At 37.5% G+C, this 13,997-nt stretch overlaps 3 protein-coding genes across 5 annotated transcripts; all 3 read left to right on the top strand.

Annotated features, from left to right (window-relative positions):
- Nucleotides 1-131: 131 nt before the first annotated feature.
- On the top strand, nt 132-3,987 carry LOC104699793 (polygalacturonate 4-alpha-galacturonosyltransferase). Its single transcript, XM_010415154.3, has 11 exons — nt 132-591; nt 699-851; nt 1,147-1,172; nt 1,276-1,335; nt 1,409-1,534; nt 1,632-1,695; nt 1,776-1,822; nt 1,917-2,251; nt 2,371-2,728; nt 2,834-3,412; nt 3,499-3,987. The coding sequence occupies exons 2-11, from the start codon at nt 701-703 to the stop codon at nt 3,772-3,774; spliced, it is 2,022 nt and encodes a 673-aa protein (XP_010413456.1). The 5' UTR covers nt 132-591; nt 699-700; the 3' UTR covers nt 3,775-3,987.
- Nucleotides 3,988-4,619: 632 nt separating this feature from the next.
- On the top strand, nt 4,620-8,466 carry LOC104699792 (COP9 signalosome complex subunit 1). The gene is made up of 7 exons (XM_010415153.3): nt 4,620-5,143; nt 5,829-6,149; nt 6,244-6,360; nt 6,441-6,526; nt 6,862-7,096; nt 7,183-7,391; nt 8,174-8,466. The coding sequence occupies exons 1-6, from the start codon at nt 4,751-4,753 to the stop codon at nt 7,357-7,359; spliced, it is 1,329 nt and encodes a 442-aa protein (XP_010413455.2). The 5' UTR covers nt 4,620-4,750; the 3' UTR covers nt 7,360-7,391; nt 8,174-8,466.
- Nucleotides 8,467-8,948: 482 nt separating this feature from the next.
- On the top strand, nt 8,949-13,944 carry LOC104699791 (homeobox-leucine zipper protein HDG1). Of its 3 annotated transcripts, none has more exons than XM_010415150.3 (9): nt 8,949-9,571; nt 9,655-9,890; nt 9,975-10,092; nt 10,167-10,841; nt 10,944-11,045; nt 11,133-11,333; nt 11,833-12,010; nt 12,314-12,681; nt 13,265-13,944. In XM_010415150.3, exons 1-9 carry the CDS (start codon nt 9,356-9,358, stop codon nt 13,661-13,663), a joined length of 2,493 nt encoding a protein of 830 aa, XP_010413452.1. In that variant the 5' UTR covers nt 8,949-9,355; the 3' UTR covers nt 13,664-13,944. The 3 variants fall into 3 exon arrangements, with proteins under 3 accessions (XP_010413452.1, XP_010413451.1, XP_010413453.1); XM_010415149.3 differs by having other exon boundaries at nt 9,016-9,571; nt 9,652-9,890; XM_010415151.3 differs by having other exon boundaries at nt 9,153-9,571; nt 9,658-9,890.
- The last annotated feature ends 53 nt before the right edge of the window (nt 13,945-13,997 follow it).

Below are 13,997 nucleotides of genomic sequence, written 5' to 3'. Positions count from 1 at the left end.
TACCCGAATACCGAAGGCTATTCTTCATGAAAAATAAAATAAAATAAAAATCAACGTCATACACCTACAGGCCTTAAAAAATGTACAAAAAGCCCATTAAATTATTAAGGGTTGGGTCGAAGTCGATACTTGGAAGCAATCAATATAATATCATTATCAATTTGATGTTAGTTTTGGTATAATTGGCGGTTTAACATAGATCGGAGTAAACCGGATAGGAGATTCGTAAATTGTAATCGATCCCATAAAAGAGAGAGAGAGAGATCTGTGTCGTCAAGTAGGCTTGAGAGGTTCTTCTGCAAACAATTTTCCTGGGGTTGATAGCGATTGGTTCATTGTCGGTGAATCAACAACGTTTTCTATTGTTTACAAATCATGATCAATCTTCTTCTTCTTCATACTCTCGTCTTCCTCGTTAACCATTAGCTTCAATTCCGAGTTCTCGTCGCTGTTGTGTGTGCTTAGATCTCGCCGGGAAAATTTCGTAATGACGTTTTAGTCTGTTCTGTTACCTGTGAGGCCTTCACGTGAACCCTGGATTTTTTTTCGTCTTCTCAAATCTCACTTGATCTCTCTCTTATTAGATTCCCAGTATGTTTTGTTTTATCTCTCTATCTATCTCCTCCATTATCCCCGGTTGCTTCCATGGTTCGTTGCTTGATTTAGGGTTTTTTTTTTTTTTTTTCGAATTTCGGTAGGGATGGCGCTGAAGCGAGGGCTATCTGGAGTTAACCGGATTAGAGGAAGTAGTGGTGGATCTCGATCTGTCCTTGTGCTCCTCATCTTTTTCTGTGTTTTCGCACCACTTGTCTTCTTTGTTGGCCGAGGTGTATACATCGATTCCTCTAATGGTATGCCTCTTTTTATACGTTTGCAGATTCATTTAGAGTTTCTGATACTGCTATAAAAGGGAGTAAGGATTAATAGCATTAGAATAATCTACTACTAGTCTTCTTCTTTGCAGCCTTTATTATCTCGAAAATTTTAAGTTACATTGCCGTTTAACTATTTGCTTTGATTTGACACTGATGTTCTTCATTAAATTGCTATTTTCAATTTTGGTCCTTGTCTCTTAACAATTAGTTGTCTTTTCAAATTTGTGATATATATATAATTTCTGATGGAGCTTACTTTTCATTACTGCAGATTATTCAAATGCTTCTGTGAAGCAGGTGGGCTGATACTCTATTTAATTTTCTGCTTTGTATGTTTGGTTTCTCATAATTATAAAGGTGTTGTTTTAATTAGGCTGTGTTTTTTTTTTTCTTGGGGCAGAATCTTGACTGGAGAGAACGTTTAGCAATGCAATCTGTTAGATCTCTTTTCTCGAAAGAGGCAAGTATAATTTTTAATCTCTTTGTTGGTTTCTATGTGATTGGGATCGTTTCTTACTCAACTTGCTCTCCAGGTACTAGATGTTATCGCAACTAGCACAGCTGATTTGGGTCCTCTTAGCCTTGATTCTTTCAAGAAAAACAATTTGTCTGCATCATGGCGGGAAGTCGGAGTAGACACCTCATTTAGACATTCTGAGGTGTGATTTAGTTAATGACCTGATTCACTTGTTTCGTTGTGTCGATCCTCAATATTTTGTTTGCTCATAGTTATATCTTTTGATCTACTTGAAGCAGAATCAAACAACTCCAGATGTCAAATCTAATATCCTGAATGAAAAACGTGACAAGACTTCTAAAGGTAGTTGCTTTTATGTAAGTGGCATTCTGATTTATTTTGACGTTTTCTATCTCTGATTCTTCTATGTATCGCTGATGCAGATGGTAGCCATCAGAAAGTTGAGACACCTGCGAAGATTCACAGAAGGGTAACTATCTTGATGCATCTAATACTTTTTTGGAGACTTCTCTATCTTGAGTGTTTCATTACCAACATTCTATTTTTCCATCTTGAAATTTCAGCAACTACGAGAGAGAAGGCGTGAGATGCGAGCAAATGAATTGGTTCAGCACAATGATGACACGATTTTGAAACTCGAAAATGCAGCCATTGAACGTTCTAAGTCTGTTGATTCTGCTGTCCTTGGAAAATACAGTATTTGGAGAAGAGAAAATGAGAACGACAACTCCGATTCAAATATACGCTTGATGCGGGATCAAGTAATAATGGCTAGAGTCTATAGTGGTCTTGCAAAATTGAAAAACAAGAATGATTTGTTACAAGAACTCCAGGCCCGACTTAAGGACAGCCAACGGGTTTTGGCGGAATCAACATCTGATGCTGATCTTCCTCGGAGGTAAATTGCTCCATTTGTTTCTGTTATTCACCCAGAGATGCTTTCTACTACTTGCCTTCTTTTTTCTTCTCGTGTACATCTTAAAGTAACATTCTCTATAATTTTATTTTTTCATATAGTGCACATGAGAAACTCAGAGCCATGGGTCAAGTCTTGGCTAAAGCTAAGATGCAGTTATATGACTGCAAGTTGGTTACTGGAAAGCTGAGAGCAATGCTTCAGACTGCCGACGAACAAGTCAGGAGCTTAAAGAAGCAGAGTACTTTTTTGGCTCAGTTAGCAGCAAAAACAATTCCAAATCCTATACATTGTCTATCGATGCGCTTGACCATTGATTACTATCTTCTGTCTCCGGAGAAAAGAAAATTCCCTCGGAGTGAAAACCTAGAGAACCCTAATCTTAATCATTATGCCCTCTTTTCGGACAATGTATTAGCTGCATCAGTGGTTGTTAACTCAACCATCATGAATGCCAAGGTATTAGCTCTTATCACTTAATTCGTCCTTCGTATCTGTATGTTTAATTTTAGATATGAATTGCAGAGCTGAAATTTAAAATGTTTTTATTTTCTGTTTGCGCAGGATCCTTCTAAGCATGTCTTTCATCTTGTCACTGATAAACTCAATTTCGGAGCAATGAACATGTGGTTCCTCCTAAACCCACCCGGAAAGGCAACCATACATGTGGAAAACGTTGATGAGTTTAAGTGGCTTAATTCATCTTACTGCCCTGTCCTTCGTCAGCTTGAATCTGCAGCAATGAGAGAATACTACTTTAAAGCAGACCATCCGACTTCAGGCTCTTCGAATCTGAAATACAGAAACCCAAAGTATCTATCCATGTTGAATCACTTGAGATTCTACCTCCCTGAGGTTTATCCCAAGCTGAACAAAATCCTCTTCCTGGACGACGACATCATTGTTCAGAAAGATTTGACTCCACTCTGGGAAGTTAACCTGAACGGCAAAGTCAATGGTGCAGTTGAAACCTGTGGGGAAAGTTTCCACAGATTCGACAAGTATCTCAACTTTTCGAATCCTCACATTGCGAGGAACTTCAATCCAAATGCTTGTGGATGGGCTTATGGAATGAACATGTTCGACCTAAAGGAATGGAAGAAGAGAGACATCACTGGTATATACCATAAGTGGCAAAACATGGTAAATTACTCTTCAACTCTGTGCAACTAATATATATCTCATGATAGTTTATTGTGGTCTGCTCATTATGGTTTATTGTTGTTTAGAATGAGAACAGGACACTATGGAAGCTAGGGACACTACCACCAGGGTTAATAACATTCTACGGATTAACACATCCTTTAAACAAGTCGTGGCACGTGCTGGGACTAGGATATAACCCGAGTATAGACAGGAAAGACATTGAGAATGCAGCGGTGGTTCACTATAACGGGAACATGAAGCCATGGTTGGAGTTAGCAATGTCCAAGTACCGACCGTATTGGACTAAATACATCAAGTTTGATCACCCTTATCTTCGTCGATGCAACCTTCATGAATAAAAAAATCAAATCTTTGTTAGATGGACTTGAGGTAATTACTTCTAATATTATGTTGTTCCCATCTCATTCCTCTTTATTCCACACATTGTTAATTGTTTATTCATATCTTTGTTTAGTCATTCTTTTCTTCTTCATCTTCTTCTTCCTTCGGGTTAAAAACACTTGTGTTATTTTTGAGGTTTTATTTTTCTAATGATAATATGTTTATGGAGATTTTGTTGAAGGTCCTGTGGAAAAAATAAACCATTCTGTCTCTCTAATGTACTGTATATAACTTCTGCAAGTTCAAACATGGATCAATTACTTTTCTTATCTATTGAAAAAGTTAACATCTAAAAATCCCAGCTTATTATTAACAACAACAAATGGTTCATATTTTGTTGATGTGTCAATATTTAAGAGTAATAATAGATCTGATTGGCTTTCATATCCTAGATTTTCTGATTTTTGAGTATCCAATATTCGTATCTCTCTTTTTTTTTTCTTTCCATTATTATTAATTGTTATCTTAATTCATTATTATTACGTTCATATTCTTTTCTTGTAGTCAATGTATGAAGAACATCCACACTTATACATTCTGTTGTCAACAAAGTATAGTATATCCTTATTTTCTAATTTTAATTATTTTCATTTACAATATGTGGTTCTCTTGTTTTATAAGCAACTATGTAATGGAAAATATGAGATATTATAATTTAATCATAAATTAGACAGCATTAGAGGAAAAAAATTAACAATATTAATTACAAAAAAAAATATTTTTTATAATAGAAAAACTAGAATTTTAATAATAAAACCCAAATTGAGTGAATAATAAATAGAAGATGGGCTTAAATTGGACCGACGCTTATTGCCTACTAATACAAATCGCCCCCTCCGTATAAGTCCAAAGACGAAAACAAAGATCAATACAAAATCTTGGCAGAGAACAAAAAAAAATCCCAAAGCTAAAAAACCCTAACCCGACGAATCAATGGAGCGAGACGACGAAGCGAGTGGACCGATGATGGAGATGTGCACTAACGGAGGCGAAGAGACGTCTAATCGAAGACCTACTATCATAAGTGGCGAACCGCTTGACATCGAGGCTTACGCGACGCTCTACAAAGGTCGCACGAAGATCATTCGGCTTCTCTTCATCGCTAACTACTGCGGAGGAAACCACACGATTCAGCTTGAAGCATTGAGGATGGCTTACGATGAGATCAAAAAGGGTGAGAATACGCAGTTGTTCAGAGAAGTCGTCAGTAAGATTAATGGCAAGCTTGGGGACAAGTATGTGATGGATTCGGCTTGGTGTGAATCCGTCGAGCGTCGTGCTGAACAGAAGAAAACAAAGCTGGAGAATGAGCTCAGTTCGTATCGGGTAATTAGGTTTTCCTTTTCCCAAACGAGATTTTTGACCTAATTCCTTTTATCTGCATTCCTTGCTTATTGCGTGTATAATGATGACTGCCTAGTGCTTGATTTCGATGACACTGTTTCTCGATTATTTTCTTAGAGAATGAAGTATGTGGTGTTGTTTTGTTGATTACTGTGAACATAGCCCGTTTCACTGGCTTACTCGATTTTGTAGTTGCATAAATCCTGTGAGTATACAGACAAATCTGTTCATGGTTGGTTATCTGTATAATGATGACTCTTTTACTGCTGATTTTGTTGATTCTGTTTCTCAATTAATTGCCTAAAGAATGGAGTGTGTGGTATTGTTTATGTGTTCTTTGGCGTATGCATAACTCTTTCAGGTCAATCACTTGCTTGATTTAGTAATTGCATAATTGTTGATTCATCTTCTTCATATGAGTATACTATAAATACAAATTTCGTCAAGGTAAGCATAAGAATTAGCTCATGGTTATCTGTTAATAACAACTCTGTAATGCTGATTTCAATGGTACTGTTTATCAATTGATTGCTTAGAGATTGAAGTATGTGGTCTTGTTTGTGTGTTGCGCAGCTTGTTCATTCCACATAGTTCTTTTCTGGTTAATAGCTTGCTTGACTGTTTAATTACTTGAATGGTGATTCATCTTCTTGATATGTGTATACAGACAAATCTAATCAAGGAGAGCATTAGAATGGGTTACAATGACTTTGGAGATTTCTACTATGCGTGTGGTTCGCTTGGAGATGCTTTCAAGAACTATATCCGAACACGGGACTACTGCACTACGGCGAAGCACATCATTCATATGTGTATGAATGCGATTCTTGTCAGCATCGAGATGGGTCAGTTTACTCATGTTACAAGTTATGTGAACAAGGCAGAGCAGAATCCAGAAACCCTTGACCCTATTGTAATTGCAAAACTGCGATGTGCATCTGGATTGGCTCATTTGGAGCTTAAGAAGTACAAGCTAGCTGCTCGTAAGGTCTGTTGTTTGTCATATTTGCTCTTGTGTTTATGGATCCTATTAATATTGTATCTGAAATTTAACCTTTGAACTTGAATATTGTCTTGTGCAGTTCTTAGATGTTAATCCAGAACTGGGAAATTCCTATAACGAGGTCATTGCTCCTCAGGATGTTGCCACCTATGGTGGACTCTGTGCCCTGGCAAGTTTTGATCGATCAGAATTGAAGGCATGTATCTTATTTAGCTTTTATTTTACTCTGCCAGTTTGTTCCCAATGTTTTGGTCTATAACGTAGTCTAATGTGCAGCAAAAAGTCATTGACAATATCAATTTCCGGAATTTCTTGGAGCTAGTGCCTGAAGTGAGGGAACTTATCAACGATTTCTATTCAAGGTAACATGTTTTTAACAAGACTGACACCTGAATCAGGGATTATTAGAGTGAATACCCACTAAGATCAAATTTAACCAACTATGTCCCTAAAGATCAGATATAACCAACTATGTCCCTACTAAGATCAGATATAACCAACTGTGTTCCCCATGACTATGAAGTCCTTTGAATGCATTATATATTCTAACCGCTCACTGATTAGCTGTTTGTGACGTTGGATTTTAATCTGTATTGTTTATGGAGGCTTACCATGTTTCCCTCTTTATAGGACATCCGAAACCAACATTTTAGACTGCATTCTCGTTGAATCTAATCTTTAAGTTTGCTTGTTGCAGCCGATATGCTTCCTGTCTGGAATATCTAGCAAGTCTGAAAGCGAATTTGCTGCTGGACATCCATCTTCATGACCACGTTGACACACTGTATGATCAGATAAGGAAGAAGGCACTGATCCAGTACACACTGCCATTTGTGTCTGTTGATTTGAGCAGGATGGCTGATGCATTCAAGACAAGTGTCTCTGGTCTAGAGAAGGAACTAGAAGTCCTGATCACAGACAACCAGATTCAGGTCCGTTCTGTTTCCAGAAAGAACTTTGTATTGTATCACTGTAATTTTAAAATCTTACAATAGAGCAAACCTTTTCTCCATCGCAGGCACGGATTGACTCACACAACAAAATCCTCTACGCAAGACATGCGGATCAGAGGAATGCAACTTTCCAAAAGGTACTTCAGATGGGAGACGAATTCGATAGAGATGTCAGGGGGATGCTGATAAGAGCCAACCTCCTGAAACATGAGTATAATGCCAAAGTTTCAAGAAAACACTGAAACTGATGACATCGGCTTGGCTAATCTGAGAGGTAAATGGCCTATTCCAAGATCATAATATGCCTGTGAAAAATTGATTTGGTTTAGTTATTGGTTAGGTTTGTCTAATCTTCCTGGCCTCTAGTTCTTTCTATGGTTTGTCAACTTTTAGTTTAAGATTCTTTAAATTATCTTTGGACTTTGAATGGAATCCTGAGTGTGAATCTCTATAAACGCATGAATCTCATTGAAAGTGAAATGGTCAACGAGTACAGACATAAGTACACACACTTGGTTTCCATGGGCCAATATAATTTATGAGATGCTCGTCTTTGTGATGCATGTGGGTGGGAGCAAATCTCATCTCCCAACTAATATCCATTACATTTTGTCAACTTAACATTGCGTATTATATGTTAGGTTGTGCACAGATGTCACTCTATGTAGTTCATGACTTCTTTTTCTTATCTACATATAAATAATAATCAAAACGGTAAGGTCTTATTTTATATAAGTACAATCTCGAAAATTGAAAAACTAAGATTTGATGTCGGCAACAGGCATCATGTGTAGGTTAAGTGTGAACTTCTGATTTTCTTGTGTCAAAGAACTTTTGGTATTAATCACTCGATAGCTACGTTTCTTATTATTAATTTCTTCAATATTATTTTTTTTATCACTGAAAGCGATAATATTCATATTATCTGTACTAGTTTTACTTATTTAATTATTATGATTATGAGTTGTTCTTCTCTATAAAATTCTTTGAAGTCGTTGTCTTTGTAGTATGAGGTTACTTATATATATACTTTTCTATATGTTTTGTCTCTCACAGAATTTTGAAGGGTGTTTTTTCAAGATCGGAGCAAAACGAGAAATTGGGCAGATTACTTTATTATGTAAGAACCTATTGTGTTTCTCTAATCAACTATTGAATGGTATTGCCTTTTAAATGAGTCTTAGGTAGCATCGCAATTTCTCATATGTTTACTCAAAACTCACAAACCATAAGAGTTAAGACTCCGCCAAATTTGGAAGATGGGCCAACTCTAAATTAATTCACCCCAGTACTCCATTTATTTTGAGGTTGTTTTGGTTAAAAAGTAATATAAATACAAAGTTTATTGATATGTGGTTGTAAATCATAAATAGAATCTCGTCATTTACAATATACAATATTGATATGTTCAAAAATCGACGTTTTTTTATATGGATTGAAGCAGACTATATGATATACACCATAACATACATTTTTTTTGTATGAACATTTGCAAGTGTGTTTGGTATAATAAATAAAGTTGAATTAGTAGTTCTTAAAGACTAACACTATTTACTAAACTGTGATTGATAGAAACAGACTTGCACTAAATAACTCCATAATAATATGGTTAACAAACTACTCCTGTTCGGTATAAAAAAAGATAGAAAAATCATATACAGTACGATTTACGATGCAACAACAAAATCCATCGTGAAGAAACATGTTAGAAATAAGAAGCATATGAAAATAAATTAACAAATAAAACAGGCTCAACTAACGAAGAAATCAATCGAACTCGCACATCCCATAAACACAAAATTAAAATATAGTACTACAACAAAGAAGAGAAGGGGGAGGGGTAAAACAGTAAGTAAACTATAAGTAAAATAAAAGTCAGGCTCGCTTGAATCACCACTGGAAGGAAGTGGACTTTTATAGCAAAAGTAACGTCAAAAGAGTCAAACCCAACTTTTCAAAGGCTTTCCATGACTCCACATCTCCCCCTCTTTTCCCTTTTTTACCCCTTTCTCTTATTTTTTTCTTTTTCTTCTTTGTCGTTTGTGTCGTCTTCTTTTCCTTTTGCATTTATTATCCTCTCTCTCTCTCTCTTCTATCTCTCTATCTTCTTTCTGTTCATGGACATGCACACCGAAGCGACAAAAGCTTTCTCTAACAGTTAGGGCTTTTTCCACCTTCCATGGCTGATTTTTTCTAATTCGTTTTCAACTTTTCCTCATTCTATCATCAAAAATTTTCATGAATTTCAACGGTTTTCTCGACAATACTTCCTCCGGCGTCGACGGTGCCGGAGCCTCGAAGCTTCTCTCCGATGTTCCGTACAATAATAACCACCACTTCTCTTTCTCCGCCGTTGACACCATGCTCGGAACCACCGCCGCCATTACTCCTTCTCTCCACAGCCGTACACCTAACTCTCGCCCTTTCTCTTCTCATGGCCTCTCCCTCGGACTCGTAAGCTCTCTAAATCTTCGATTTCTTCTTCCTTCTCTTTAAGAGCTACTACTAGTTTATAATCTCTAAATTTTTGGCAGCAGCAGACAAATGGAGAGATGAGTAGAAACGGAGAGGTACTATTGGAGTCGAATGTAACTCGCAAGAAGAAGACTAGTAGAGGAGGAGGAGAAGATGTAACAACAGAAAGCAGATCTGAAAGTGATAACGCTGAAGCTGTCTCCGGTGACGATTTAGATACCTCCGATGATAGACCTCCTTTCAAAAAGAAGAAACGTTACCATCGTCACACTCCTAAACAAATTCAAGACCTCGAATCGTATTACTAAAACAAAATCCCTTTTTTTACTTCTTCTTCTACGAGTTTTGTTTTGATTTTGAATCCTTCGATTTTTTTCTTTAGGGTTTTTAAAGAGTGTGCACATCCTGACGAGAAGCAACGTCTTGATCTTAGCCGTCGACTTAACTTAGATCCTCGTCAAGTCAAGTTCTGGTTCCAGAATCGTCGGACTCAGATGAAGGTTCGAAATCTCTCTTTCTCTTAGTTTTTTTTTTTTAATAGAATAAATTTGAACTTTTGATTTGTGGTTTACAGACCCAGATTGAGCGGCATGAGAACGCTTTGTTGAGGCAAGAGAACGATAAGCTTCGAGCTGAGAATATGTCAGTACGCGAAGCTATGAGAAACCCTATGTGCGGTAACTGCGGCGGACCTGCCGTTCTCGCCGACATCTCCATGGAAGAGCAACATCTTCGCATCGAAAACTCCCGTCTTAAAGATGAGCTTGACCGTGTCTGTGCCTTAACCGGTAAATTCCTTGGCCGGTCTAACGGTTCTCATTATATACCGGACTCCGCACTTGTTCTCGGCGTTGGTGTTGGCTCCGCTGGATGTAACGGTGGTGGTGGTGCTGGTGGGGGTTTCACTCTCTCCTCTCCTAGATTTGAGATTTCTGGAACCGGTTCTGGTTTGGCTACGGTTAACCATCATCAACCATCGGTTAGTGTTAGTGATTTTGATCATAGATCGAGGTATTTGGATTTGGCTCTTGGCGCTATGGATGAGCTTGTCAAGATGGCTCAGACACGTGACCCGCTCTGGGTTAGGAGTTCGGATACTGGTTATGATGTGTTGAACCAGGAAGAGTACGACACAAGTTTTAGTCGGTGTGTTGGACCAAAACCAGATGGGTTTGTCTCAGAAGCTTCCAAAGAATCTGGAACTGTTATCATCAATAGCTTAGCCCTCGTTGAAACTTTGATGGACTCGGTTAGTAACACTAAAACACTTAATAATTGTAGTAATGCTGAATCCAACAAAAGTTCAAAAAAAGTACTAATTTGTTGTTGCAATGGTTGTTTTTTTTTATAGGAACGATGGGCGGAAATGTTTCCAAGTATGATCTCAAGAACTTCAACCACAGAGATTATCTCTAATGGCATGGGAGGGACACGAAATGGAGCACTTCACTTGGTATATATAATTTATGCATTTACATACACAAAACTCTTAATTGACCAAATGGGTCTTTCTTTAATGTTATTGGTTTTGGTTAATTAGATGCAAGCAGAGTTTCAACTGCTGTCTCCACTAGTGCCGGTTAGACAAGTCTCGTTCTTGCGGTTCTGTAAACAGCACGCAGAAGGTGTTTGGGCGGTCGTGGATGTCTCAATTGATTCCATTAGAGAAGGATCTTCTTCGAGCTGTAGAAGGTTACCGTCCGGTTGCCTCGTGCAAGACATGGCCAATGGCTACTCTAAGGTAAAATGATACTTTCTGGGTGATTCTGATTATTATTAAAAGTTAAGGAGTAAAAGTTGAAAATACTGAATTAGTAGACAATTTTGAAGTTTCACTATTCACCTTTAGGATTGACCCTAGTGTTCACGCTTCTCTAGGAAACCACGGGCAAGCTCTTTGTTTTTGTCCGGGAAATTATAATAAAGGTTTCTTTAAGCATTGGTTTTATAACTTTAAGTAACTTCTATATTATGCAGGTAAAAAGAAACACTTTATTTTATTGATCAGAAGCATCTAAAAATCTCCGACTACTGTGCCCTTGGATCTTGCATAAACTCATCGCTTAAAATCCATTTTTCTTTACCATTTTTATTTGAGTCAACTTTTTAACATTATTACACGTTCATAATGTTTCTCCCTTTTCTTACCATTAATTATTTGTTTAAAGCTCACATTATACCTAAAAAAACGATTGTGTTAAATGAAATCTAATGCAAAATGGGTGTATGCAAATTTGCAGGTAACATGGATAGAGCATACGGAATATGATGGAAACCGCATCCACCGTTTATACCGACCGTTACTCAGCTGCGGCCTAGCGTTTGGTGCACATCGATGGATGGCTGCGTTACAACGTCAATGCGAATGCCTAACCATTCTCATGTCCTCCACTGTTTCCCCTTCCCCTAGTCGAACCCGTAAGCTCTCTAAAACGCCTGCGTTTCTACTTAATTCTAAATTAGTCTTTTTGTTAAAAAAATATAATCAACTCGACTCTTCTCTTATCTTTCTTGTCGTTGACGTGACTCTTATCTTATCTACTAGAAAAAAAACGATTATATAATAATAAGTTAACACGACTATTGACTGATTTAAAAAAGAAAAACATGATAGTTGTTCATTATGTAATTATCAAACAGTAATCTTGATATCAATTGAGTCACATTTGTTTAATTAATATTATGTTAATCTTTTGTTACTTATATTATTAATGGGCACAGCCATAAATTGCAATGGGAGAAAAAGCATGCTAAAGCTAGCGAAGAGGATGACTGATAATTTCTGCGGGGGAGTCTGTGCTTCGTCGTTACAGAAATGGAGCAAACTTAACGTAGGTAACGTGGACGAGGACGTTAGGATCATGACTAGGAAGAGCGTAAACATTCCCGGAGAACCGCCAGGGATCGTACTAAACGCAGCGACGTCGGTGTGGATGCCGGTTTCTCCACGGCGGTTGTTTGACTTCCTAGGAAATGAAGTTCTGAGATCCGAATGGGACATCTTATCCAACGGTGGACCAATGAAAGAGATGGCCCATATAGCTAAAGGACATGACCATTCGAACTCCGTCTCCCTCCTCCGTGCCAGCGTAAGCATCAAAATTATCTATTATATGCATGCGTAAACTAAGCTAATTTTAAAAAAAAAAAAATCTGGTTTAGTTTGTTACAACTTTGGTTTGGTGAATTTTGTATTTCTGTGAATATTGTAGTTTAAGTCGGTTAAGTTTTGAGTTTTGAATCAATGGAACCGGGGGCTAATGTGGACATTAAATGTTTTTATATTAAGAACTACAGTGTGTGAAAGGACTTGTGGTGTAGTGTGACCCCAGGATGGTGTTGTCATATGAATCTTGTCGCGTGTGATTGGAAAGTGACAAATCTAGAATTTGGAAGTATTGCAGGGGAAAACAGAAAAGTCAATATTAATAAGACATTTTTGACCTTTTTCTTTCCTTTTTGGCTCTGACGTTTTGAAAAAAAAAAAATCTTTACTTTTCCTTTTATTTTTTTGTTTAACTGAATTATTGGTGTCTTTTCTCCAGTTTTTTACCCTTAAGATTTCTCTGGCTTGTGACGGTGACACTTTTGAAAAAGCCACTCAGCTTTTTAATTTATTGTTTCCTTTTCGGGCTTTCTAATTTTTATTTTCCTTTTAAATTTAATGTGAAGGCTGTAAATGCGAACCAGAGTAGTATGGTGATACTACAAGAGACGAGCATAGACGCAGCAGGAGCGGTTGTGGTGTACGCACCTGTTGATATCCTCGCAATGCAAGCTGTGATGAACGGTGGTGATTCTGCTTACGTGGCACTCCTCCCCTCGGGATTCGCCATCCTTCCGAACGCTCAGACTGGTACGCAACGCTGCACCACAGAGGAACCTAACGGAAGCGGAAGCGGAGAGATGTGCATGGAGGAAGGAGGGTCGTTACTAACAGTGGCGTTTCAGATACTGGTGAATAGTTTGCCTACGGCTAAGTTGACGGTGGAATCAGTAGAGACGGTTAATAATCTGATATCGTGCACGGTTCAGAAGATTAAAGCTGCTCTTCATTGTGATAGCACCTGATTTGAGAGATTTGGATTACGGTGAAGATTTGAGTCAAGAACGAACCTCATTTTGTGAGGTATCCGGTTTTTTTTTGTGATGGTTCGGGTATTGACTCGATGAGATTTAATCAACATACAAAAACAAATGTTGTATTTTGGTTTGATAAAATGTTATAGTTGATTTGTTTTATCTTCTTGTAATGACTCGATAAAGTCGAGAAAGCATTATATGAAACGAAAACCTAAGTGTTTTTTTTTTTTTTAATTAAGGTAGTAGCTCCTCCTCTACCATTTAACTAATTACTTAATAGTAAGTATGACCAACAAAAACGTTTATAATTTTATTTGACTTT

Source organism: Camelina sativa, chromosome 7, assembly GCF_030686135.1.
Source record: "Camelina sativa cultivar CO46 ecotype springtype chromosome 7, ASM3068613v1".
NCBI classification, from domain to species: domain Eukaryota; kingdom Viridiplantae; phylum Streptophyta; class Magnoliopsida; order Brassicales; family Brassicaceae; genus Camelina; species Camelina sativa.
Note: the sequence above shows the minus strand (reverse complement) of the source record. Positions and strands in the feature narration are given on the sequence as shown.